Source organism: Corvus cornix, chromosome 3, assembly GCF_000738735.6.
Source record: "Corvus cornix cornix isolate S_Up_H32 chromosome 3, ASM73873v5, whole genome shotgun sequence".
NCBI lineage: Eukaryota > Metazoa > Chordata > Aves > Passeriformes > Corvidae > Corvus > Corvus cornix.
Window position 1 is genome coordinate 84,549,211 of NC_047056.1, and position 23,221 is coordinate 84,572,431.

Here is a 23,221-nt window from a genome sequence, read left to right on the forward strand (position 1 = left end):
ACCTTTGAGAGAGAGGACTCCTTTTTTCCTTGTAAAGCACAATGGATGTTTATGGCACAAGAAGATCAGTCTTATTACTGCCATTCATTTAAATCAGATATCCCTGGCCCAACTCTTAGTGTATTCTAAAAAAATATGCCACACAGTCTTGAACTGTTTGCTTCTGGGAATATGGTTAGTTTCGTCCTCTTCAGTAACAGATGAGATAGCAGTCGGATGGAGTCGGATTCTTCTGGAAACAGGACTTCTGCAGGTGGTTTATGTGCCCACTCATCCACTCCAGGTTCCCCTCAAAGAAATTTGGCTGTTCAACTCAGTAGCTGATTCTGATCTGACTTGAGAGAGAGGAAAATTGACTAAAAATTTTGCTTTCTTGCATGTTTAATGAAAATAAATGACCTGGCAGAGGCAAGAAATTATGTGCAAATTTTGTGCCGAAGAAAGGTGCCACATGAGACACAGCTCTTGTTGCATATCAGAAATCCATGGAAGAGGAACCTGCAATATGTCACAGCAGAAGAAAAAGCATCAGAATGAGCTCTGATCATCTTAAGGCATCAAAACAGAAAATAAACATAATGCCATGTTTTACTTGTTTTGTTGCTTAAGGGGCTACCTGTTCATTAAAGTCACATTGAGAGGAAGCTGAGGAGCAGCAGAGGTCACTTTGTCTGTTCAGCCTGGAGGAGACTGAGGGAGACCTCATGGCAGCTACGACTTCCTTGTGTGGGGAAGCAGAGGGACAGGTACTGATCTCTTCTCTGTGCTGACCAGTGCCAGGACCCAAGGGAATGGCCTGAAGTTGTGTCAGGGGAGGTTTAGACTGGATATTAGAAAAACTGTCTTCATCCAGAGGGTGTTTGGGCACTGTAACAGGATCCCCAGGGAAGTAGTCACAGGACCAGCCTAACAGAGTTCAGTAAGCATTTGGACAACGCACTCATGCACATGGTGTGACTCTTGGGGGTGGTCCTGTACAGGGCCAGGAGTTGGACTTTGATGATCCTTGTGGCTCCCTTCCACCTCAGTTTGTTCTGTGGTTGTGCAATTCTCTGCTCACCCAGCATAGTTTGCATTTTTTAATTGCTAACTTCACATGCAAAGAACAAGACTTGGAGAAGAGAGCAACCAATATTGTCTTGGAATCAGTCAATGAACATGAAGTAAGGTTACGGCTGCCAAATAAATTTGCAAAATGTGAGGCAATAACTCCTTTTCACTTAACATAGAGGTCACAGCAGAAATACCTGTTTGCCAAAGAGCAGGTTCCCCACTATGCCTGTGTCCAGCCAAGCCCAGCAAGTGGGTTTGCTCTGCATTTGCCTAGCACTTCCAGGAACTTTAGTGGCCTTAACAATCCTCTTCCACAGAATTTCAATATATTATTTGTGCCTCACTTGTTACAAAAATCAACCTGTGCAGTCCGCATGCTAGCCCAGAACCATAAATGAGGATATCCAGCACTAGCTTCTAACCTCATCTTTAAAAAATTTGAGACCTCGAGCTGTTAGCTGTCATTGCTCCCCAATTCCCCAACATATGTTGAGAGTTTGGATCATCAGGAAGTTTCAGGAGGAAAAAGGGAAGAGTCATATTGCAGGGTATCAGCTACCTGGTTTTTTCTTTACTCTGAAGCCTTCGGTAGCAGGTCATCGCGGAGATCCCAGAACCTCCACAGCAAGCATTCCTCCCAGACCAAATACAGAAACTATGGAAATGGCCTGGGACAATTGGTTTCCAGAATGATGCATATTTTTATTTCAAACAAAACATTTAGATGTTTATTTAAACTAAAATATGTTCACAACCTGGAGTGGACATAAAAATTCCCACAGGTTTTTTTTAAAATTCCATATATTTTTCAATTCTTAATTTAATCAGGAGAACTATTAAGTGGAGAATCTTTTCTAAATTACACAATTTTGAAAAAGTCCATGGGAATGTAGTAGGATCTCCAAAGCTCCAGCTACCAAATTCATGGATGTTTCTGCTTAGTGACTTTCCCTTCAGCTTGCCTCCAGAGAGGGCCACTAAGGAAATACAGAAGGCAAATGTCAAACTGAAAGCACAGGGACCTGAGGAGGCAGACAGACAGCAGGACAGATTGGTGGGCAGGAGTGTGGTACAGTCATCACCCATCTGTGTTCCTTGCAACTAGAACCGCAGGATGATCAACAGGTTCCTGTTGCACTTCCTTGTGGTTTCCCTCTAGAAACAACTATCAACTGAGATCAGTAAGGTTAGGAATAGCAGAAACTGCCAAACACACACCCTATTTTCCCAGAACTCAATGCTGAACGACACTTGATTGGTATTTCATAGCACAACATTAAAAAAGCTCCAGTTTTTAGGTTATTTTCCTGATCTAAGAAATCCTCAATACTGTTACAGCAGCACCTGCCAGGAAAACAAAGGCACACTTAAGGGCATATTTTTTCTATGAATAATTTTTTTTGTATCAAGAAAATAGCTTCAAAAACTCCTTCATGCTTAAAACTGTGACTGCTTTAAATGAATCATAAAAGTTAGTGGTTGTTGTACTGGCTTCTCAAGCTGTTATTTTATGCCTCAAGCCAAATTTAAAAGAAGAAACACCAGCGTGTAACATCAACTTGTCTTCAGTTACTGGCTTGCTTCATCCTCAACCAGGAGTTGTGAAATGTTAAACAATCTGAAGAATATTTCTAACTTGCAGAAACTTTGCTTTGAATTATCTTCTGATTAGCAGCATAATAGCAAGGTTTCTTTATCTTAAAAGTATTTCAGGCACAGATAAAAATAAAAAGGTTAAAACACTACATATTACTACTAAATACAAAAGTACTACACACATTATTTATGAGTCCAAACATTTTGTACATTCATATAAAGTCCACAAATGCTGCTTTTGATACCTGAACTGCTCACTTTGATTAGAGGTCTTTAAAAAAAACATATCAATGTAGAAAAATCTTAAGTAAAGATGAATACATATGAAGGGAGTCACTCACCTTTCTTTAATGTGTGCTGGGGGATAAAATAAACTTCTAAAATATTACTTACATATACAAGACTTCAGGTAAAAGGAAGCAAAAAATATAAGGTTTTCCCAAAGAGGTGGTAGATGTCCCATCCCTGGAAACATTCAAGACCAGGTTCTCTGAGCAACCTGAGCTAGTTGAAGATGTTCCTGCTCATTGCAGGGGCATTGGACAAGATGATCTTTAAAGGCCCCTTCCAATCCAAACTATTCTAAGATGCTGTGATTCTATATGAAGGACAAACACGTCCTTTTAGTTGGATTCTTCTGAAATGCCTGCATCTCTAGTGGGACAAAAGGAGAAGCCTGGAACAGCTAGCACGATGACACTGTGGCTGGTTCATTAAAGGTTTTTAAGTGTTAATCATTCCACAGTACAGAGCCATGTTTGCAGTCCTGATGGATAAGACCTGGGCCCTTGATAACTGCAAAGACCAAAGTGAGTTTCTTCAGTGCATGTCCTGTGCAAGCCCAGTTACGTGCTGCAGCCAGCAGGCTGCGGTTATTAGCTCTGCAACAGGGCACTGCTGCATGGTCCTTGGCTCTTTACAGCAGAAGCCCTGGAAGACACTAAGATTTGAACTGAAAGTATTACTAAAGACACAGAGTCTGAGTAAGAAAGGGTGAAAAACATGTTTACACATACAACTTCTTTGGTTTTAAGGCAGAGAACCCTTGCTCGCCAAGTTTCAGAAGCCAGCCCAGAAAGACTCACCAGCTTTTTCACAATGATTTGTCTTTTCTGGAGGGGTAGAAGCAAGTGATTAAAAGTTAAAGCTTGCCAAACTCTATTAACAGCTTCTAATACTTTTAACCAGTATTCACCAGGACTTACACCCTTTCTCTCCACCCTTTCCTTCAGCTCTCCAACTCTACTTTGTACCTGTAATACTGAATTGTGCTTCTTAGAGCACCAAGCAGAGGGAAGAAGCTCATCTCAGAGCATCAGCCTCTCCTCTGTGAATTCTTCATGAAAAATGTAACAAGAAATCTCTAGTGGGAGTCTCACTCTTTTCCACATTTTGGTCATCTGCAGAGAAAAGGGGGGAAGGGGAAGAGAGAGAATGGCTGGGTGGGAATTTTTAGTAAATATTCCTCCTAAAAAACCCCATACCGATTCACAAGTATCCAAACTTTAATCAAGGGAAATGATTGATTTTATTTCTGCTTCACAGGAATGTTGAGAAGTCTGCAAAGAACTTTGATTTCAGGTGAGAAAGTCTATTTAGTGAAGTTAAGCTCAATATATTATAAAAAAGGCATGATGGGGCTAAACTGAAGCACAGTATTTATCTAAGACATATTTTTACATTTGATTTAGGAAACAGTGAACACCAACTCTTTGCTGCAATTTGGGATGCAATTTTTAAAATCCCACATTTTCACAAGACAAAGAATATTCTCTACCAGCTCTGACTGCCAATCGTCCCTTCCACACCATGGTCTGTGAAGTTTTGGGTATGCCTATACTGCTAAAGGCAAGGTGGCCAGGAAGAGGTCTTGGGGACCACTCTCCTGGACACTTCAGCTGTTTTGCTGTTTGTCTTCAGGGACACTTTGCTCCCACAACCCCTCATATTTGGGGAAAAGGACACCAGATGGATGAAGTGGCCACAGAACTGGTTCACATGCTACTTAACAGTAGGTCACAAAACATGTGATTTAAGTTTTGTGCTATAAAAAACCACCGTTTTGACGGGCTGCAACGCAGTTTTTCTCATTCTTTTGGATAGTTTGGACAAAAACCCCAAGGAGTATGTCTAAGGACTATCTCTTGATGCCCAGAAGAGATCCACAGCCAAGTACAAGACAGGATAGATGCAGCCTGTCAGTTCTGGTGCAAGTTAGCCCTCAGTGATGTGGAAACAGGAAAGCCCACATCATTTCACCTCCAGATCAGGAGCTGCTACTTTAACAACATGTTTATACACAAATACATATATACTTATGTACAAAAGCTCTAGAGTCCACCTAAAGGTGGGTCTGCAATTTGTTGGAACTGATTCACTTGATGGTGCTTCTGTACGCATTTAGCATGAGGAATAACCCAGCATACACATTAAAAGACAGCTAAACGTGCTCACAGTGCACTGGAGCACCTATCCACTGCATGGCTGCTGGGTCAAAAAGAAAACATCACAGAAGGGAAGGGAAAGCTTAAAGCATGAAAGAAATGTCAAAGTTTTGAAAGCTACAGAGCAAGGGATAAATGTTCATTCATGCCAATATTAGTTTTTTAAAACTACGGTGCATGGGTTTTAGAATGATATTTTTATAAAAATTATCGCCCGAATTTTTAAAAATAAACTAAACAATACCCCAGCAATTTCCCCAAATTTCAGCTTTGGCTTTATTTTTTTACTCTCTGTGTCTCCAATGTCACTTCATTTTTCTTCTATTGGAAATTCAAGATGTTGTCTATATTATTTACTGGAATTTTAGGGAATGCATTTCCTATTATTACCTACTTAATTGGACTATAAAATATATTTTAAATAAAATAAATTGAATAATCTAGTCAACTATTTAAAAAATGTTGCAATATGTATATATTAAATGGAATCTTTTTAATTTTAATAAAAGGTTTTACAGAAAAAAATCACATGTGAACGATTTTCAGTAAGGGAAATAAACAAGACTCAAAAGACCTCTATTAAAAAAAAAAAAAAAAATGAAGATGGACAAAAAGGAAAAAGCCTAACTAACCATAACTGTGAAAACATAGTGTACCAAACCTAGCAGTCACATCACTTCAGACTAGACTGACAACCCAGATTTGAAGTGACTACCAGAACACCAGCAGGCCAGCAGCCTACGAGCACCAAAAAGCAAGCCTGGTTTCACGCACAGCCACATTTACTGGTACCACTCAAAGGAAACCATGCCTGCACTCAGCCAAGGGTAGATGATGTGGGACACCATCTCTCAAATGAAGCCAAGAAAACTGGGGCAGACCTCAAAAAACAAATCTAAAGAAGACTAAAACTAGATTCTGGGTTTCTTTAAAAAAATGCATAATAAATTGATTTTTTTCCCCTATGCCTTTAAATTCTACACACTCCTCTTAGGAGGCAGTATTTTCAATAAATGGATGAATGTGATTTTGTGCTCTGGGAATTGATAGATTTCTCGTATTTCAAGGAAACCAATACTACACACTGTGGCACTTAATTTCTCCCTAAATTACTACCCATGCGGATTTTTCTCTGTTATTTACATGCAAGCAATTAAGCACTTAATCATGATTGATGCAGTTAAAAATTCAATAGAATCTTAGTCTTCAAATGTACAGAAACCTTTTTTGGATACTCTTCCATTTTAGTAAGACAATTACAGCCAAACTGCTTTCCTCTCCTAGCGACACACTCAAACCCAATTTTTAGGAGCCAAAAATTAGCAGCAGTGAATAATTCCTGGAAGAAGCTCCTGTTTTCAATCAGCACCATGCACCCAACTGCAGTACCACTAATCAACACACTTTCTAGCAGGCTGGTCATGCAAACCAGACTACACAAGCTACAGAAACAAAACTCACTTTCAACAGCAATGTCCCAGGACAAGGCCACAGAAAATAGAAATTTGTGGAATTTAATGACCATGCTGTTTCTATATAACTGCTCCAAGGTTATGCAGGATACTGACATTTCCAGGAATGTTCATCTGGTATATTTCATAAGTATCAAAGTTATAATTACTAAAACAAAGAAAAACAATACAGAAAGAAAACGGGAAGAAAAAAAAAAGCAGCAGAATCACATAATTATGAAGTTCATCAGAACAAATACAATCATAATTCAAACTTAAATGGCATTAATTTTTTTTCCAAACAATTTTTAAACCCTCCCTTATATTTCTGCATTTTGTGTGCCTGGAAAGTTATACAAAACATGTTGCTTCAGGGCTGCACCTAATTATATTGGGCATCCAGAAATAGGTGCATCTGACTCAGAATTTCTGCGTGCCTTGCCAACCAATCAAACCATAAGAAATGCAAACTATGCTTAAATTAAGCAATAAAACACTGCAAGTTGCAAGTTGTAACGTACTAGCATACACCACACTGCAAGGAAGAGCTCCTCAACAGGAAACAGGTTCAAAGTATATTTGCACCCAGTTACGCTGAGAGTATTTTCACAACTGTGACTTTACACAACTTGAGTCACACAACCGACTACTCCACACTGAATATTACAGAACAGGACTAAACATCAAATGAGGGTAAGTGCACTAAAGCAGTGATATCTTTAATTACCAGCTGTTAACAATCACCTTTTTAAACCTTTATAAATGCAAAGGGTTTTCATTTGATGATCATACCTCTCTGTAGACAATCTTCCAGACAGATCTAATTTCTTTAATGACAAACAGAGAACTGGTACAAAAACCAGACTTAAGCAGCAGCTCATGCTGAGAATTTGTCATTTACCTTAAGCTAAAATTATGAGCTCAGACACTGTATTTTGCAGTGGTTCAGGGCAGGTGGGCAACGGGTCAAAGAGATGACCACAAAAACCCCCTGCTTGTCTGGGACTGTTCACTCAGAAACATCTTGAAGACAGCAGGTGCAGCTGAGCTGGTTTATTTTACTCTTTCACAGTACTATGCAGGCAAGTTATGTAAATCAACTGGGCCAAATATGATCCCAGAGCTTTCAAAAGAAAATATATTTCAACATGAGAATATTACAGTATTTATTTTCATGCCTCAAGGGTGTCGTTAATAATTAGCAATTTACACAAAATTCCTAAAATATGCACAAAACAAACCAGTAGATTAATCCTCAGATATTTTCAATTTAAAAGCTAAAAATTAATCATAATCATTAGAGAATGGTCTGAGAACTATAAAGCAATTACAGTCATTGATAACCACTGCGTACACAGGCAATGATATCAGCAATTAAAGGAGAGACCAGTAAGTGATCCATGCCAATTTTGAGAACTTTCCACTAACAGCTGCTGTTCCATAGCAGTCCAGTCATTTGACTATCTTGTAAGGTCATTTTCTAAATGGGAAGTGATAAGTCTTAAGTTGGAGTTGCAAGGAGTTCTTTTAGTTGACAGCTACGTGTCAAGCAATGTGGCAATAAATTCCAAGCAATGGGGCAACTTAACATCAGCAGCATTATATTAATACATGCAGGTTTTTAGATTGATAATATAAAGAACAGTCTTCATCTATGTTCATTATGGAACAAACTCTGCTATTAAACACTGCTTTGCACAAAGGCTGCAAACATAATATACAATCAGCTCTCAAACTAAAATACATTTAAGAGCTATTTGAACAATTGTCATATTTCCTATTCATTTTACATTGGAAACATATCCAGATCTCCATGCCTGCAAAAGAACAATCATTTTCAGAAATGAATAAAACCGTATGTAGCAAAATAGGTTATTTTGTACCATATAATTTTCCAAACTCTATGGTTACTTTTGCAGCAGTATTTCAATGGTTACTTTTCAAGTCAAAGTATTTTGCTACTTTTAGTCTCTCTTACTCATTGCAAATAATTAAAGCGAAAATGTAAAAACATTGTCTACAGCGTACTGTGATACATTGCAGCTGACGGTGATTTACCATACAATACACCACAGTTCACACTGCACAAGCAGTCACTCATGAGACTGCACAATACCAATGATGAGGGGTTTACAGAAACCTGCACAATTAAAAAAAAAAAATCACACACCACTCTTACAAAATTCAAGGATAATAAGATAAAGCATCCTATTACTTTACAGCCATTTTGCTTGAGTAAGAGCTTCTGGATTGAGCCTGGAATTAACGGCTAGTAAACAGCTTTAGGATTTGGCCTGCTGTTTGTACCTGCTAAAGACTTCGTTATCAAAAAGTACTAGTGTTTGACTCAACAAAATATAAATCATGTTCACTGCTTTTATTAATGGAGGCAGCAGTGTACATCAGTGCTTTTATATATACATATATATATTTATAAATATCTACATGCTTGAATGCATCAGAGAGTTTTCTGAAAGCCAAACCAGTGTGAGGTAAATGCCAGGATGGTGCTGAAACTTCAAAGGAAATAAACCACGGTGCTGAAAGCTGTGCTCTTTTCACCCTCAGCAATGTCCACGGGATCCTCTTACAAGGGTGACCATTAGTAAGCCTTTAGGTTCCAGTTCCTTCATGCTCTGAGGGAAAACTTGACTTAATCAGAGAGCACAGAGGTAAGAAAAGATCATTAGTCCCTTAGGAAACCAACTGGGCACAAGCAAAAGAAGAAAAAATTTACTGGCAGAGTAGCTACAAAGCCACTCAAATTGAAGTCTTACATCTTAATTTCTGGGCATAGGGCAGCGATATGGGATACACATCATAAAGTCACCCCAAGACAGTGGTATAATTAGAAAACACCTATATACTCAAAGAAGAAAAATAATAATTTTTTCACCTTTCCACTGGAAAAAGAATTTAGAAACACTTCAGACTCAAAAGCTTGACATGACTCTCCACATGAAGACAAGAAAAAAAATTCCAATGGGTTTTGTTGGTTTTCGTGGAGTTTTTTTTGGTTTGTTTGTTTTGGGTTTTGGGGGGTTTTTTGGGGCTTTTTGGCAGGGTTTTTTGTGATTTTGGTTTTCTTTTTTCCCCTCAGGATACAAGAGCTGGCAGTGTTATTTGCTATGTCTTTGGGGAAGACAAAGGTTTGATTTAATAAACAAAGTGTACTGAATGATTCAATGCAGAACTGAAACAGCAAGCACAGTGGACTCAGCCTATCTGGACACCTACCTACCTTGATGTAAACCAATTTTAAACACCTGTCATCCACAGGTCAGTTTGTAAGATAGAAAAAGTATTTAAGACATTTAGTTGCAAAGATCTGGATTGCTGTTTCATCCAGGGTCATGAGCAGAAATACTCTTTTTCACTCCTGGTTTTGAAGAATTTGCACAAAACCTATACACAGTTTTAGAGGTTTGGTAGAATGTCCCAAAAGACCAAGTGATGCTATCACAGCACTATGATCACTTGCAATTAATGAAACTATCTCAAGGGCATTAGGTTCATCCTTGTTCCATACTAGAGATTGCAAAAGTATACAGATGTAGAAGCATGTTTTGGGAGATGCAGCTTCCTAAAAACACACCTGAAAATGAACAACTATTCCAGTTCATGTGTACCTTCCTCAAAGATTGTCAAGCCCTAGGATTTTGACATCAACCTGTTTCAAAGAGCCCATGAGACTGATTTCAGTATGTTCTTCCATGGTATCCCACTGACGTTTTCCCTTTATTCTTACCAGTCTTTATTAGCAACTTAATTTGGCAGCTTTTTTAGCTCCCAACCTCAGAGAAAATTGTAAAACTAGGTGTATGTTTAGCACTATTAAGTCATCTGCATCCTAGTTTCCCTGCCACATGCCGAAAAGCTGTGTTGCCATTCTGCTTGTTCTTCCACCAGTCATCCATTTCTCTAACTCGGCACCTTCAGACAAAAAGAAATAACGCAAGAAGGAGACTCTCATCGACCATGTGATAATTAATCTTCATAAAATTGTTAAACAATGAAATTCCCAGCTCATGCAACAGTTCAGCATTTGCCAAAATATATGACACTTTCAAAAAGTGACTGGAAAAAAACACATCATAGGTTTAGTTACAGGTTTACTGAAGTTAGGTTTAGCTGCAGTAAGTTAGAAACGCACTCATGTTAGTCTACTGCTGTCAAATAGTTTATTGGTGTATGAGAAGCAGTTCTATCATATGCTGCTGAGGCTGTCAGACCCAGCAAAAAGGAACAGTTCCATTTGTTGTTTCCTTCCACTTAATGAAACATGCAAAGCTGATTGCCTGGTTTTGTTATGTACTTATAAATGTAATTTTAGAAATTAACTAGCCAGATACATTTTACAGCTATTCAAAGTGAAGAGAAATAACTTCCTCCCTAGGCAAGGGGGGAGCAGTAAGAGGAGCTGCTGAGGAGCAGGGGTTTTACAGCCACAGGGATGAGCACACAGCATACTGCTAAGTCCAGACAGAAGGAGGTTGCAAGAACTGAAATATTAAGAGTTTGCACAATAATTGGAGCTGTGGTGACAGATAGGTCATACCTTTGAGATATTAGGTAGACAGAAATCATGTTAGCAATTATAAAGGTCCATCTCAACAATGATGTCTGGGTTACCATCCTGAATAAAAGACAGTGACAACTGTTGTCTGCAGTGATTTAGAAAAATGCAGGATTATTTAAATACCTGGATTATTTAATCATGAACTTCTATACTCTGCATTCGTTACTTGAAAAAAATTTGCAGATCAGTAAACGACATCCATCAGAACTGTACCTCTATGTGCCATGATTTTCACAGGGTGTTCTAACCATTTTCCAGAGTTCTTCATTAATTACTGTTTTTAATCAAGTTAACATGCTAATGAGTTTTTAGAACTTGTAACCAGCAATCCCCAGGGCTAGACTGCAAGATAACAATTCTATTCTTCTGCCACAAAGCACTATGAACTGCATGTGTAGTGATTTGTTGCCGCCACCTGCACACCCTCTAGAGGTAGGGAAGGCAGCCCTCAGTTCGAAATTAATCCATAGATCCATACTTGGAACAGCATAACCTGCCAAGGTCACATATCCATTACAGCATGCCTCACGTTTAAAGACAAGGCCGAAAGACAGAATTTTATTACTGAGCCATCTCAAAATACTGACTACAGCAGATACCCTGTGGGGTCATAAGACATGACTGTGATACACGCTGGACTGGGATGAAGGCAGTCACTGGTTCACTGCAGGATGCTAAATATAGACTGGGAGATGAATGGGCCTCTCTAATATACTGATCCCATTTCCAAAACCAAAATACACTTCAGATCTCTTGACTGACTCTTCTGTAAATTACTTCAAAATCTTTACATCTGTTCACATTTTCAGCCAGGATCGTTTTCATTTAAGTCTTACTTCATAGAGATTTAGCTCTTTTATACTTAAGACAGAGAAGAATACAATTTTCTCATGGATTAATAAGCCTGAAGAACACAATCAAAATTTCATAAAATCATATTTCTTAAATAACTGAGCACTCTGCTATTAAATTTTATCTTCCAGATACAGATCATATCTGAAATGTCACTGTTTTATCTTAACATATCTGAGTTTTCCGTCACTATCCATTATATTATTTATTATTTACCTCCTATAGCTGGTGATAAAGGCAAGCCAAAAAAATTGCCATGAGCTTTCATTGTGGTGAGATAATTTACAGATATGCGCATATGAAAAAATCCTGGAGAGCAAAATCATACAAAGGATTTCTCCAAGTAAATACTTCTCTTCTGACACTTACTGGTCTGGTATTGTGCTCAGTTTGGTACAGTTACCTCAGCTCCAGCTTTCCCATTCATGAACAGCAGCAATAACAACATTTAATCTAATATTATTATATTTTTAGATGTCTTTTAAATTTCATGAATATTATTAACTCAGTAATGGTTTCAAGGAAAAATTCCCTGGGCAAGAGTAAGAATGACTGAATCCCTTTCTGCAGAAAAAAGTCCCTGAGGACTGTGTTTCTCACCAACTTTCTGAATACTGGAGGGTATTTCAGATGCATCTCCCCAGGTTTTCCTCCAAGTGCAGATGTAGCCATGCTGGAGGTCAGAGATTGGACTGCATCTTGGTGTCCAGCTGCAGCCCTTCCCCTAAAATGACCTGTAAGAGCAGCTAAAAAGTTACCTAAGCTCCAGCAACAAGTGGACCCAAATGGGAATAAACTAGCTGAGGCTCAGCTTCAGCAAGATTTAAATGAATATTTACCAAAGGAAAAGCAATCAGGAACACAATCAGGTAGTGAACAAACTTCCGTGTTCTGATATTACTGATTATTTCCTCAGATCTGCATACAGGGTTGAGACCTCGATGGAAGAAAAATGTAAAGGTCAAGACCATGTTTTATTTACATATAAATCCAGTAAGTTCACTCATACTATTGCTTCAGCTTTGTCTCTACAGAACACAGGTGAAAAGGGGAAAAAATATTAAAAACATATTATTAATGGAAGACAACACATTTCTAATCTGAAAGTAATATATAGTATCAGTCAAGTAGTTACAGCCAAGTAGACATTCATAAATTCTCCTTCCTCTCAATGATTGTGTTCCCACCTAGATAACTTCTGCCTCTGCAATGCCACAAATGGTCTCACCATAACTCTCCCCATGTAATATCTCCAAACAGCAAAATCTCATGCAGACTGCCCACACATAATGTAGGAGAATTGATTTCAGATTAGGCCTTCCTCTCTCCACAGAAGAATTTCTCAAGTGTAACTTCAGAAGCTTTATAAAGTCTCTCTAATTCAGATGAGTTTTTGCCATCATTCCTGAATTCCTGATAGAGCTTTTATCAATGCTCAGTTTGATGGTTTCTAGTAATTACCCTGTAAATGCCTAAATCTATTAATAAAACCACTAAAAAGTATGGCTACAAGCATTTTCAGGATGAAAATCAAAATTCCTTCCAAAGAGTATTTGTAATTCAGGACCATCATCTGTCTCATCATAGCCAACAATAACCTCTCAACTCCAATACCCCACCCAGCAAACAGATCATTTGCAAAGACAAACCACAGGTTCAGTCAGCAGTCAGTATAACTCTGAGGAAGGACAACTCCCTTCCAGACAGTATCTCCAACCATCAAACAAATGAAATCTCTTGTTTCTAAGCTTAAGGGGAAAGAAATATATCTGCTTGAGCAAATTGTATTATATAAAAATTTACAACACCCCCAGACATTAGCAAAGCTGTTCGTCTTTTATTCTAAATTCTGCTTTATCTTCAGTCTGAAAATGCAGTTGGGACATATCAAAGACAGAAACATGCAGAGATTCAACAACTAGAAGCTAAATAAATCACTTGAGAGCATGCATACTTACTGCAACTAACCATAGCTGCACATGAAGTGTAATGGAACCTCCTCGAGGAAGCAACATTTTATTAACATATCTAGTGAAAACTAGCAGCTGTGGCCAAAGGCATGAGAAAAAGATGTTGAAGAGAGGTGGGGTTGGTCTCTTCTTCCAGGTAACAAGCAATAGGACAAGAGGAAGTGGCTTCAAGATGTGCCAGGAGAGATTTAGATTGGATATTAGGAAAAAATTTCTTCACAGAAAGGATCGCCAAGCATTGGAATAGGCTGCTCAGGGAAGCTGTTGAGTTCCCATCCCTAGAGGTATTTAAAAGACCTGCGGTAGATATTGAACTCAGGGACACAGTTTTGTGGTGGATTTCGCAGTGCTAGATTTACGGTTGGACTCTATGATCTCAAATGCCTTTTCCAACCTAAATGATTCTATGATTCTATGCTTCTAAATTCTCATAACTACATTCAGGAGGGTCTGAGGAACAGGTCTAAGAAAAACCCTCCCCCTACCAGCACAGGCTCTTCCTTCCTCCCTCCCTGTTGCACAGATACCAGCAAGTAGCTCGTTCACACACAGCTTTACATTTCCTGCCATCTATACAGATCCTTCTGCGCAGGGCTGCAAAGAGCAAGACTGTGCTCCTTCCTGTGGCAATGATTCTTCTGGCGCATGTGAATAAACCTGACTCTACAGATAAGTATCAACTGCAGAGAGATGTAAACAGAAAAAGAGACTTCTTTCCTCCTAATGAATTTAGAGACTTCTTCTGACCTCAGTCAGCAAAACCTTCTCAGATGTAAAAGGGATTTTCAAGTTGATGAATTTGCTGTGTGATTTTCTGGAAACATGGTAAGTCCTCTTCTCCAGCGCTGGGCCACCTGATGGGAAGAGGACATCACCTGCTTACCAGCCTCGCAGTAGTGTGGATATCACGCCAGCCTCATCATGCCAGCTTCCACTGAGCCATCACTTGTTATTTCTCCTATGACAGGTGAGTTTCACCCTTAAAAAGACACACTTACTGATACAGACTTTTCTCACAGAGAGAATGACCCACATTTTCAAACTCACTGCCAAGGATCATGGTCCTCCATCCCCACTACCTACAAAAATGCATCCAAAACAATATTTTATCTTCATTTTCTCACAAAAGACCCTCTCAAGTGTGTCAGGACTCTTAGGCATATTCAGAAAGGCCCCAGCAGTAAATTTTAAGTTTAAGTGCACTCCTGTCACAAGAGCTTCGAAGGGAAAGATTCGTGCATTTACTTCTAATGGGTAATTCTCAGATACCACAGTTATGGATGAGCTTAGGCCACGTAAAGCAATTAAATTTAATGCCCTAGGAGAAGTTAGATGCTATTTCTGACTGAATGACCTCAAGAGCGTGTGCAAGTGTTCTAATCTATGACACAAGTGAAATAGGACGTATCTGAATGTGTTCGCTAGAATTTTTTTTCTCAAAGCATAAAGATTTTATTCTCTTGGTTTGGTCATATTTGACTCCTGGCACCGGTCCGTTCTTTCATATGATATCAGGTATGACTACAATAAAAGAATTTAAAAGCTACAGAAGTCTCAAAAGGAATTAATACGTTTTCTTGATCAAACTATGGAGTCTCAAAGCAAGAAGGAAGCCAAGACAAACAGGAATATATTGCATTAATCAAGACGTGGGCAGGTACTGAATTTCCTTTCTTCATTATTTCTAATCAGTTTAAGGGCATGATTCATTTGTTAAACTTCATTCTATACAAGTGGGAAGAAAAAAGTGAATTACCCATTGAATGCACAATAGAATAATGAAAGGAAGCTGCAGGTACTTCATGCCTTTGAAAATTATTCACTCTTCAAGAAAATGCTTAGAGACATATTTATGTCCATCTCTGTTGAGGAAAACACACATTTATGTTTGAAGATTTTCTTGGATGAAGTCCAAACAGAAAATTTCAGATACGTCTGGCTGGAGGACTGTGTCCACCTCTGAATCACTGGACCAGTCTGTATATATTAAGAAATAATCACATAGTCTTTCAAGCAGAAGACACTGTCTGAGACTACACTTCAGTGCCCCAAATGATGAACGTTTTGCTGAGCTTCCTGTAACGCAATTACACTGCAACTCAGATAGCTCTCACAAGGTAAATCTAATGCTCAACAGAAAATTGAAAATATTTCTTGATTAGGTGCAGCTGACCTATAAGACAGCCTTTGAACTTTTAATTAATATCTTTAAAGGAAGGGGGGTTTTGCACATGAAAGGGCAACTCCTTAAAATTATTTCGCAATTAATAAACTGTACAGTTCATGAATTTTCTACCTTAACTGACCTGTGGTGGCAATCCCTTGGGTAATCTACATCTGCTCTCTTACAGGAAATCTGTAAAACCAACTTACAAAAAGAAACAAAAAATCTCATAGAGAAAACAAGGAGAAAAAAAAATTGTGATTTTCCCCAAACTCAGTATATTTTGTTCAACACATTTACAAGGGACTCTCAATGCACCAGCATTAATTAAAAAATCCAAGAATGCATGCTGTATCATGTTAATGGTTTTGGAAATGGTTTGGGTGTTAATGTTAATGGGAAAAAGCAACATTTATTGTGAAATAAACATCTGCCTCATTAGGAATAACATAGTAAATTATGTCTACTATGTATACATGCTAAAGACTTTTTGTTAGATAGTGTTATTCATGCTTTCTACTCCATCTTTTCTACCTGAGAGCAGAAGATGCACTTTTGCTTCAATTAAAATCAGTTGCAGATTTCATTAATTTTCACCACTTATGTTAATGAAAATATGAGCCATGTAAGAACATTAAACACTTGACAAATAAGTTTTACCTTTGAATTAGTAAGAAATAACTACCTTACCACAGTGAGATTTATTTGCACTGTCAGCAGTTCACATTGTCTAGGAATAAAAGGTTTTCCTTCTATATATTTTCTCCATAAAAAGAAGATTAATAAAGTAACAAACCATGTGCTTTTCCTTTCCACTGAAACAATTAAGAAAAATTTAACTGCATTTTTATGAGTATTGTTAAGTATATTAATTATGCTTATTCTTATGAATAGGGAAATCACTATTATTAATTGAATAATCATTGGTATTCCATTTGATGCTACAAATTATTTGAAATTATTGCAAAATATTAGTTCAATTGTACTTTCATCCAATTCAGGAAACTTAATTAAGCTACAATCAACAGTGTGCAGAGGACAAAGGAGATGCTGGAGAGCAACCAAGACACTCAGGCGCTTTTGTCTTGGAGCAGTTGATGGAGCTGAGCATGTTTGGTCTGACAGAAGGGTGATTTAACAGGTGTCGTAGCAGCAGCCTGAATCTACTTGAACAGAAATCACAATGATAAAGAAGCCAAAATCTTCTCAGCAGTGACAGAACATATATAAAGGAACAATGATCATAAACTGCCACTTGGGAGGTTCAGGGTGGCACTTCCATTCTTCTCTCCCCATGTCAAACCTCCTCTTTTTTCAACAGACAGGTGTTGCAGATCTGCAGGTTACTCAGCAAGGTGGTGGGACCTCCATCCAGTGAAATTTAAGACATTTAGACAAAGCTGTCTCACACAACTGGGAAGAGTGTATCTCCAAGCTGGACTGGGTAACTTCCTAAGGCTCCTCCAAAACAACATGTAGGTGAGAAATATGCACATGTATAGAATCAGAGACTGCTTCAAATGCAACAAATCACTGCAGATTTATACTGAAGTGCATCTAAACATCTACTATCACTCATCCTCCCTGAAAGAAAATGCCTACTAAAGTTTGGGTGCTACAGCTAAAGAGATTTAAATTTTTACCTCTTCAGTACCTAATAAGATTTTATTTGCTACATATTCATGTTGTCAACCTTATTATTTTTTAATTTGTAAATATCATGCTATTATTTGTTTTTATAAACATATAGAAATATGTTGTTACCCTAACAGCACAAGATCCTGACTCTTAAATGGTGCTTGAAAAGATGAAAGCTGAAGACCTACCGATAGAGCACCTGGAATTGGTTCATTAGATGCCATAAGATGGAAAAAAGAAAGATATAAAATCATTTCTCCTACTTTCAATAGTATGAAAAAAAGCAAGTCCTTCGGCTGTTGCACGTTATTGGTTTCCTAATCAGAATACAGAACCTCCATAATTATACCAAGGGCACGGTGTGATGCAGCTCTGTTAGCTCACATGCAAAGACCTGCTGTTCAAAAGCCATTCTGATCATTACTAAGCTGTATCCTTTCTGGCAGATCTGGAAGGCTAAAATAGCTAGTTAAATCTTTGATGCCATCATTAGATTTTTTCCAGAAATAATTTTTCAGTCTTCTTCCATCAATAACGCAAAAGACACGAATAACATCATACAGGCTCTTGCAATTCAACTAACACTGTCTCTTATCTTCTGCAGTGACCAATGGAGGATGCCCATGAAGACCTATCAATACAGGTCATGCAAAATGCTGCCATCCTTGTGCACACATCCAGATGTGTGATTGATTTGGGATTCAGAAACTTCCAGAGCAAAAGCTGGTAGCTTTGTAAAGAGAAGGACATCCCCACAACAAATGTTAAAGACTTCTGCATGGAATATATTACAAAGAAGTCAGTAAGAAACAGAAACTTTATTATTCCTGAAATAAATCCAGCACGTTAAATTAGGAAACTTATGCAACTAATTATATCCTACCAGTATAAACAGTATCAAAGAGGAGTATTTTATTTCTGAACATCTCATGCCATCTCATTTTCAGAATGTCAGTTAAGAACAAAAATAATACAAAGTCCTTATGATAACTGAAGATGAAACCCAGAATTAAATTTACAACAAATCTGGAATTCCCCTTTGATCATTCTAAGGCAATGGCTATACATTTTTATCACACGAAACAAGCCATAATAAACGGCAACATCAAAACCAGAAAGAAATCCTATGACTTCCCAAGACAATGCTTTTGAACAGTCACAATATCACAGCCTTTTAATGCAAGCACACGTGTTAAATATGCACATGGCTCCATGTGTAGGTGATGCGGTGTGGCATAAATATTTTACTAGCAGTTTAAGTTACTGACTCATTACACACAAATGGTATGAATGTTCTTTTCTGATTTTATAAGTGTTCATATTTTGGCGCCCCTGAATGATTAAGAACAGGAAACTGTGGTATCTGAAAAGAAGGTTTTCAAAAACTTGCAGGAAAGATCTTGAATTTTAATAAGGCTTTCCAAGTAAAGAACTACTGAGGTGCACAAAAAAGGAGTCAAGACACACATAATTTATGGCTTTGCTCCCCAGCACAACTTTACTGAAATCAAAGGCCTTTGCTCAAGAGTAACTTCTTCCCCTAGTTGCAGAAGTTTGCAGAATAGCAGTCTTTTCTAGAATTTGGCTAGTTTGTATTTACAAATAAACTGATCGATTGACTTCTGAATGTCGGTCACAACACTCATTCCTTAGGTGGCCTATTTTCTTCTTATTTGAAAGGGCAAAAAGAAAAAACAAGAGTTAACTGGGCATACTTCTCAGGTCTAAAGTGTTTTCCCCTATGGAAATGGTAAATGAAAATATCACTGCAGGAATGATTTCTTATTTGTAACACATTTTCAAGTCCCTAGATCCTATTTAAAAAACAAACACGCAAATTTAACAAACCACTAGATCAAAGCCTTTAAACCAAAAGTCTGTAACCACCCTTGCATTACTTCAACCTGCATATCAGAGTGAGGTTTCAGGAGACCAATGAGCTACTCAAAAAGGTCTCACCCCAGATAGCCCTTTCCTGTAACAGAAATAGTACAGAGCTATAACGGGCTCCACTGCAGTCAAGAATATCTTAGCAGCGGTAAAAGCAGACATCACGTCCACGTACTTTGTAATATCTTTGCCACTCTATACTACTTGTCTCAATACTTTTTTTTCAAATAGTTGAGGCTTTTTTATTATGTTTTGGTTTTTAATTCTGTAAGAAAGCCTGTTTTCCAAGATGCAACTATATTTGATCAGGTGGCTGGAAAAAAATGAGCCTGAAACACCATAAATATTATCTTATTATCTGGCTGTGATTAAATCAGAATTATATAAATACATCAAAATAATTTGTAGACTGGCAATAAGGGTGGCTGTCAAACTGAAATCCAATGGAACTTCAAATGCACCTTAAACACTGTATCAGTGTCAGATACATAAAGGTAATATTATTACTGGGTGTCTTATACTACAGTAATGTTTCAAGCTCTTTCCCACAGATCTGTTCAGATAAAAGATGTAATGTTCACATTACATCTGCCAAAATTGCCATTTGCAATTAAAAATTAAAACTGGCACTCTTTCTATGCAGGCAATTATCTAAACGCAGCTGGCAATCTTCCTTGTTTACAGCGCTGCTGTGTCATGACTCCACTCCGTTTGGAAATTTACTGCTTTTTTTTTTTTTTTCTAAGGTTTACACTTGCCACCTGTATTTCCAACTTGAACTTTTCTGGTTTTAAAGATTTCTATCATGAACTCAAACAAAAAGGTACAAAACTATAATTTGCAGATTTTGTATGGCAACTTCAGGCACTGCAGTAAAATACATTCCTAGTACATATTTTGATGATTGTCACAACACTAATTTACATCCATCTAGGCCACAGGATAACACCTGTAAGAACCCAGACAGTAAAATGTACCAAATAAATGCCCTCCAAGAAGAAAATTTCGAGTGTAAGAGTTGATTTTCAGAGTAAAACAGAAAGAATGGAAAGATTCTCTGAGTGGACAAAAATCCTTTTACTGAATAATATATGACATTAAGTGTATTTCTACTGCTTTCTATCTATAGCAATTGTCATCTACTAAATGAATCTATCCACAAAGTGTCTTATTAATCAGACTGCCATGTTTTGGCACCTTTTTACTTACAACAGCTGCTATTAAAGTAAGATTTGGTGGTTCCCCTACTGCTGGGAGAGGAACATTCTTTATGCTGACAAACAGCTTTTAGGGAACCGTCGCTTTTTTAGCTAAGATGCTGCAACCTTTAGGATGATTTACACGACTATCATGGAACAAATACTTACACCATATCAGTTAAATATTCTGGTTCATTTATGATGTATTGCCTGTAGTCAGACGTAGCAATACCCGGTATTATATCCCCAATACAGTAATGCCTTATTTCCTTCCTCTGTAATTGTTAAACGCTTTCACCTATAAATATGATCCATTATCACAACTCCTTGCCAGACTGTATTGCATGTTTTGCTCAGCCATCCAAACGGATTTTGAGCAGGGCCTTTCCCCTGAATATTACCAAAACCCATAAAAACAGGGGATTGTTAATGAACTGAGGAACATGGCTGACCCCAAGGATACTGCAAGCAGTGACAGGCACAGGTGCCCTCACACAGGTGTCCCGAGCGAGCCTCTTGAAGTTAAAGCAGCACAAGTTTCGCAGCGCGGTGACAGTACCGCTCTCCAGTGAGCGATGATACGGAACATATATTTCCGTCAGGGGCTTTTTCAGAATGAGGGTGACAGGAGCCGTTACTTGCTCAGATCAAAAGCGCAGCAGAGGAAGGCACCGGCGGAGAAGCCGCCAGCGCGGCGGCCGCTCGCTCAGCCCTGCCCCGGGCGGCCCCGGCGCTGCCAGCGGCAGGTGGCCGCAGCTGGGGCGCAGCATCCCGAGGCGCCGCGCACCCGCGGCGAGCACTCGCGTGGGAAGGCGCCGTCACCCGCACTCCCTGCGAGGCGGGGACCAGGCGCGCCCGGAAAATACGCTGGAGGCAGAACCGAGCGCTGCGGCTCCGCGGCGGTAACTTTTCAAACCGCGTAGCGCTCGGTGTCCGCTCGGCAGCACACGCGCCGTGGGTACCGCTGGCGTACCCATTGCGCCCCGCCGTCGCGGGGAGGACCCGGCAGACGCCGACACCCCTCGCTCCGTCTAACCTCGAGGCCGGCGAGTGCCATCAGCGGGTGCCCCGCACAGTCTCCCCCTGCGCAAGCCGGTGGCCTCGGGCGCCCGGGAGACCAGCGAATATGTGCTCCCCGCCATGCTCTCCGCCGGTTCTCTCTGCCGGGTGAACCGAGCTTTCCCCCCATCACCTCCCACCTCGGGCTGCGCGGGATTTTCCGCCGCCCGCGGAGAGACGCGCCGCAGGTGGCAGCGGCTCCCCCACCTCTGCTGACTGACTCCTCTCGGGCACTTTCAGCGCGACTCTCGGGGGTACTTGTCCACCCCGTGCCCCGGCACGGAGTGATGCCCGGGGACCGGAGGGGCAGGAGGGGCGGTACGCGCCGCGCGGTGCGGCGGGGCTCTGCTCAGGACAGGTGCGGGCGCCGGCCCGTGGAACGGACGGGAGGGGTCAGGACAGGACGGGACGGGACGGGAGGAGAGGGGAGCGGGTCGGTACTCACACGAAGGCGTGATAGACGAAGGCCCATCCGCGGGGCCGCTCCAGCACGTTGTACAGGTAGTTCTGCAGCCGGCGGTACTTCGCGTTCCTGCGGCAGCTCGGTCCGCTGCTGTACGACAGCGGCTTCCCCAGCAGGCTCATGCGGGCGCCGTGCTTCCCGCGGCGGCCCTCCCGCAGCCCGGCGGGGGCGGCCGCGCTGCCGGTGCCCAGGAGCAGCAGGCCGTCGCCGCGGGCCGCCGAGCTCGTCAGCGCCCTGCCCCGGCCCGACTCCACATCCTTCATGCCCGCTGCCGCGCCGCTCTTCACCCAGAGCCCCGCGGAGCCGCCCTCCTCCCCGCCGCCGTGGTTGCGGGGCATGGCATCACCCCGGGCGCCGGAGCGGGCGCCGGGGCCGCGGCGGAGCAGGGCGCGGGCGGCGGCGGCCAGGCACCCCGCGGCGGCAGCCCGCAAGAGGCAGCGGGGGCCGAGGGTCTCCGGGCGGCGCCCGCGGGGCGCGGGGGCGCGGGCCACTTTGGGCGCCCGGCGCGGCGGGCCGGCCTGCGGCAGCTTCGCGGGGGCCCCGGCGAGGGAGCGGGCGCCCCCCCGGGCGCGCTCTCCTCCCGGGCGGCGGCGCCCCGCCGCCGGTCCCCGCAGCTCCGCCCGGCGTGGTTCCGCGGCCCGGGACGGGGCGGAGGGAGGGAGGGCAGCTCCTCGCGGCTCCGGCGGAGAGGCCGCGGTTCGGTGGTGCCTGCCGCCGCCCGCTCCCTCGCTGCCTCCCGCGTCGTTTGGCCCGGCCGGGCCGGGCAAGCTGTTGCTCTCGCTCCGAGCGGCGGAGAAAGTCGGCGAGGCAGGCGGGCCGGTGGGGCAGGCGGGGGCCGCGCCGCCGGGAGCCTTCGTGTCCCG

General features: G+C 40.9%; 1 protein-coding gene and 1 long non-coding RNA gene across 3 annotated transcripts in view; one reads left to right on the forward strand and one right to left on the reverse strand.

The window, feature by feature from the left end:
• The window catches only part of KCNQ5 (potassium voltage-gated channel subfamily Q member 5), a 282,302-nt gene extending 259,562 nt beyond the window's left edge, over nt 1–22,740 (reverse strand). For both annotated transcript variants that reach the window (XM_039569441.1, XM_039569440.1), the window contains exon 1: nt 22,341–22,740. In XM_039569441.1, the coding sequence (XP_039425375.1) occupies nt 22,341–22,696 (356 nt within the window). In that variant the 5' untranslated portion in view covers nt 22,697–22,740. The remainder of the gene's footprint in view (nt 1–22,340) is intronic.
• On the forward strand, nt 7,025–18,662 carry LOC109144955. Its single transcript, XR_005604229.1, has 5 exons — nt 7,025–7,237; nt 9,645–9,823; nt 14,524–14,912; nt 17,431–17,588; nt 18,352–18,662. It is a non-coding gene; the product is annotated as an uncharacterized LOC109144955 (long non-coding RNA).
• Nucleotides 22,741–23,221: the final 481 nt, after the last annotated feature.